The sequence below is a fragment of the Apium graveolens genome, chromosome 10, assembly GCF_009905375.1.
Source record: "Apium graveolens cultivar Ventura chromosome 10, ASM990537v1, whole genome shotgun sequence".
Lineage (NCBI taxonomy): Eukaryota > Viridiplantae > Streptophyta > Magnoliopsida > Apiales > Apiaceae > Apium > Apium graveolens.
The window spans coordinates 180,227,384-180,232,323 of NC_133656.1; the positions used below are offsets into that span (position 1 = coordinate 180,227,384).

General features: G+C 43.9%; 1 protein-coding gene across 1 annotated transcript; it reads left to right on the forward strand.

Moving 5' to 3' along the window:
- The first annotated feature begins 3,679 nt into the window (after window positions 1-3,679).
- On the forward strand, window positions 3,680-4,213 carry LOC141691384 (uncharacterized). The gene has a single exon (XM_074496127.1). The coding sequence runs from the start codon at window positions 3,680-3,682 to the stop codon at window positions 4,211-4,213; it is 534 nt and encodes a 177-aa protein (XP_074352228.1).
- Window positions 4,214-4,940: the final 727 nt, after the last annotated feature.

Sequence of the window (4,940 nt, forward strand, 5' to 3'; positions counted from 1 at the left end):
TCCACTGATACACCCTGGGGGTAACCAGGGGGAACAACAACAACCCCAGTAACTAAATGTTCAAACCATCCCTGGAGTGGGAACGTTCAATGTGGACGATCTTAAAAGGTTGCTCAACCATCTCGAAGGATGAAGGGTCGCAGCAACCGCGCAAGACCCATCTCCCTTCTCTGCAGTTGTAAGGGAAGCGTAGATACCTGTTGGGTACAGGAACACGACCAATGACTTACGTTTTCACGGAAACACTAACTCCAGGGAATTCTTGGGGCGCTTTAACATTGAAATGGATGTATATCGAGTACCTTATTTGGCACGGTGTCGTCTTTTGGAATCCACCTTTAGAGAAGGTGCTTAACAGTGGTAACTTGGTCCGGGGATTATCACGTCGTGGGAACAAATGAAAACTTTGTTTTTGACTCAGTTCTAAGCTGCAATGAAGTATACCCCACCTGTCACCACACTGGCAAATATGAAACGGAAGGAAGGAGAAAGCTTGACGTCGTACTTCAAAAGGTTCAATGCAGAGTCTACCTTGGTGTGAGACACAATTGACGAGACACTGAAAATACTTCTTATAGTTGTTCTGCGTGTGGGAACAGATTTCTGGAAACATTTGCAAGGAAACGACCCTGGGTCGTTGGCTGACGTACTTGCGCAGGCTGAATCCTTCAAGACGATCAAGCAGTCGCTTGCTGAGACGAGAAAGAATGATAACACCAACAGCTGAAAGGGGCGAGCTAAGAGGAGAGATAGGTCTGCGAGTTCAGAGTATCGACGGAATGCTCGAAGTCCTAACAGGGTAAATGCCATGAGCATGCGAAGAGAGTGGAGTCCACCGTCGAATTATGAAAAGTGAGTGAGCAACTATACTCCTTTGGCGGCGTCCTTGATCACATCTTTGAGGTGAACACGGATAGGGGAATCTTCAAGAAGCCAGAACGCTTGACCTCGTGGCAAAGCAGGGATAAGAAGAAATATTATGAATACCATGAGTCTAGCAGTCACGATACCCACGAATGTCGTCACCTAAAAGATGAAATTAAAGAGTTGATCAAGGTCGGGTATTTGGGAGAGCGGATTGACAAGGTGAAGCGACGCAAAGGAAACGATGACAAGGGGAAAGATGAAAGGCATCCCTCACAAGCAAATGTTAATGAAAAGCCAACATATGTCAAGTTCCAAAGAGCTGTAAGTATTAGAGCAATTTTCTGGGGACATCTATTTATTGGTGATATTAATCGGGCGTTGGAGAGGAACGCAAGAGAAGCGCGACATCAACCACTGACCCACATTCATAGCTTGGAGGACAGACCACCGAAAATATTCAAAATGGAGTCTGCTGATATTACTTTCAGGGAAAGAGAGTCAAGATGGGTGCATCATCTCAATAATGATGCGTTGGTGATAACTATGCTTATTGGGACAATGAACGTGCATCGGGTCTTCCTAGACAACGGGAGCTCTGCGAACATCTTGTACTATAGCACGTACAAGAAATTGGGTTTCCCAGACAGTGATATAAATTTTGAAGATGCGCATGTCTATGGTTTTACGGAGAAGCAGTGAGGGTTATGGGTTCAATTAGACTTCCTGTCACGCTTAGGGAAGGAGCCTTGTCTATTACTCAAATGATAGAATTCAAAGTATTGGATCAAGAATCCGTACACAATGTGCTGGTGGGTAGACCTTGGTTACGGGCCTTCAGAGTGATAACCTCGATACATCACTTAATGATAAAGTTCCATACGCCTAACGGAGTAGACAGCCTGAGGGGATCACAATAAGAATCATGTGACTGTTACCACAAGGCTGTTAAAGAATTCCGTAAGAGAAGATATAAAGGAAAGGGCCATCCCGAAGAGGATACGACAGATATCCAAGTAAATCCAGATGTAGAAGTTCACGCCAACTACATTTTGGAAGACCAGGAGGAGGAAGAAGATTGTGTGGCCAACACCTCTACTTTGGTGCTAGGGAATGTTTCGAGAATTCATAGTGTGGAAGAAGTCATGGTGAATCATGAAGGAAACATTGTGCAAAGAGAAGTTAATGGAGAAAGATTGGAAGAAAGGAGTGAAACCTTTCAAATCTTAAAAATTGACTCCAAGGTAGATGCTTCTTAAAAGGAGGACGCGTCCATGGAGAATGAAAATGTACGAGAGGTTGATGCTCCTTAAAAGAAGTATGCGCCCTCTTCATCTGCAGTGTGTGAAAGTATGCCTTGTCCTGAGGTGGATGCTCTATAAGGACGCGCCTTCAAGTACATGAATGGAAGTGGAAGACCCCCCGGACTTTGATTTTGATCTGGATCCTAGGATCCCTATGCCTGCTGAAAAAACAGGGCCAGCTGAGGACACGATATCTATTCCTATCGACAAGGATGATCCGAGCAAGATATTGAAGGTGGGATCTCAGTTAAGCTATGAGATGAGAGGAAGGCTCATCCGTTTTTTGCTAAAGAATCTCTATGTCTTTGCATGGAGCCATTCAGAGTTGGGATTGACCCGAGAGTAATGTGTCATCGTTTGAACATCTTTCCTAATTGCACGGGCATACGACAAAAGTGTCGCCCAGTTAGCGGGGAGGAAATAGCATTAAAAGAAGAGGTAGATCGGCTGTTGGAAGTTGGGCTAATCAAGGAATCTTTCTACCCCGAGTGGCTCGCAAATCCGGTGCTTGTAAAAAAACCAAATGGGAAATGGAGGACGTGTGTAGATTTCACAGATCTTAACAAAGCTTGTTCGAAGCATAGTTTCCCGCTCCCAAGAATTGATCAGTTTGTTGATGCAATAGCGGGGCACGCCCTACTGAGCTTCATGGATGCGTACTTAGGTCAATATATAGAACCAATCAGGAACATACATCCTTCATCACCGATAGAGGATTATATTGCTATATAGGGGTGCCATTTGGGTTAATCAACGCGGGCGCAGCTTACCAGCGGTTGGTGAACATGATGTTCAAAAATCAGATTGGAAGGACAATGGAAGTATATGTTGATGACATGCTAGTCAAATCAAAGGAGGCAAACGACCATGTCAAGCATCTAATGAAGATGTTCAATATCCTAAGGAGGTTTCGCATGAAGTTAAACCCGTAAAAATGTGTGTTTGGTGTGGAGTCGGGCAAGTTCCTTGGATTCATTGTCAATCACTGAGGAATTGAGGTCAACCCTGCTAAAATTAAAGCGTTTCTAGACATGAAGTCTCTCATGAGTATAAAGCAAGTGCAATGCTTAACCGAAAGAATTGTAGCGCTGAATCGATTTGTAAAAAAATCATCTGAAAGATGCAAGGAATTCTTTAAGGCGATTAAAGTGGCAGGGAAAGATTTTGTGTGGACACCGAAGTGTGAGGAAGCTTTCAGAAGGATCAAGGAACAATAGGGGAACCCTCCCATGCTATTGGATGGAGAGTCTCTGATTCTATACCTTGCAGTCTCGGAGTATTCAATCAGCGCAGTGCTGGTGCGAGAAGAGGATGCACAACAGTCACCAGTATATTATATGAGTAAGCGACTGCAAGATGCTGAGACTCGCTATACCAGCATGGAGAAGTTAGTCTATGCGTTGACCCTCACATCGAGGAGGTTATGCCCGTATTTTCAAGCTCACAGAATTGAAGTTAGTACAACATATCCTCTGCGGCAAGTCCTTCACTAACCAGAATCATCGGGAAGGATGTTAAAATGGGCCGTGGAATTGAGGCAGTTTGACTTGGAATACATGCCTCACACAACAATCAAAGGACAAGCTCTAGCTGATTTCCATTTGGAGTTTGATTCTGAAATTGATGATAAAGCTCTGGTAGTGTTACATCCTCCTTGTCGTGAGGAAGTATTAGACTTATTTCCGAAAGAAGAGCTTCCACACCCGTGGTGGATTCTGCATGTGGATGGAGCAGTTAACAATGGAGGTACAGGCACGGGCATAGTGCTTGTATCTCCGGAAGGCCATCATCTGATGAGCGTGATTCACTTTAAGTTCTATGCTATGAACAATAATGCGGAGTATGAAGCCCTGATTAATGACCTGGAGATTGCTTTGGAAATGGGAGTGCGGAATCTAATTGCGAAAAGTGATTCAGAGTTGGTGGTAAACCAAGTAAATGGGGGATTTCAAGCTCGAGGACCGCGAATGGAATTGTACTTGAATTACACGCAGCGTCTGACTAGAAAGTTCAAGGAGGTTATACAGGAGTATGTACCACGATAAAAGAATAATAACGCGGATGCTCTGGCAAAAATGGGGTCCCAACACGAAGCCGTGTTATTGGGATTTATACCCTTGGAAATCCAGAAGATTCCTAGTATTCCAGAGGTAGATATGATGCAAGTAGATGAGGCTCCCAAGGAAACATGGATGACGCCTATCCTTGCATACATTCACAAGGGAACACTCACCGAGGATAAATTTAAAGCTCGACGACTCCGCTACCAGGCTGCGAAATATGTGGTATATAACGTAGTTTTGTATAAGAGAGGCTTCAATCAACCTCTGCTCAGATGTGTCGATAAAGAAAGGGGAAATTACATCTTAAGGGAGGTACATTAAGAAATTTGTGGTAATCACTCGGGGGGTAACTCATTGGCGATGAAGGTTCTACGCCAAGGTTATTATCGGCCTACGATGAAGGCGGATGCTATGAACTTCGTTAGAGCATGCGATCGTTGCCAACATTTTGTAAATTACTCATCTATTCCAGCAACAATTTTGACACTTATGGCGAGTTCATGGCCATTTTCCATGTGGGGAATTGATCTTATTGGAGAAAAACCGAAAGGAGATGTCAAGTATGTAGTGGTCGTAGTCGATTACTTTACTAAGTGGGCCGAGGCTTTGCCATTGCCAACTATCACTGCGAAGAAAATCAAAGACTTTGTGTTCAACTCTATTGTATGCAGATTTGGAATTCCTTACAAACTTGTTTCTGACAACGAAA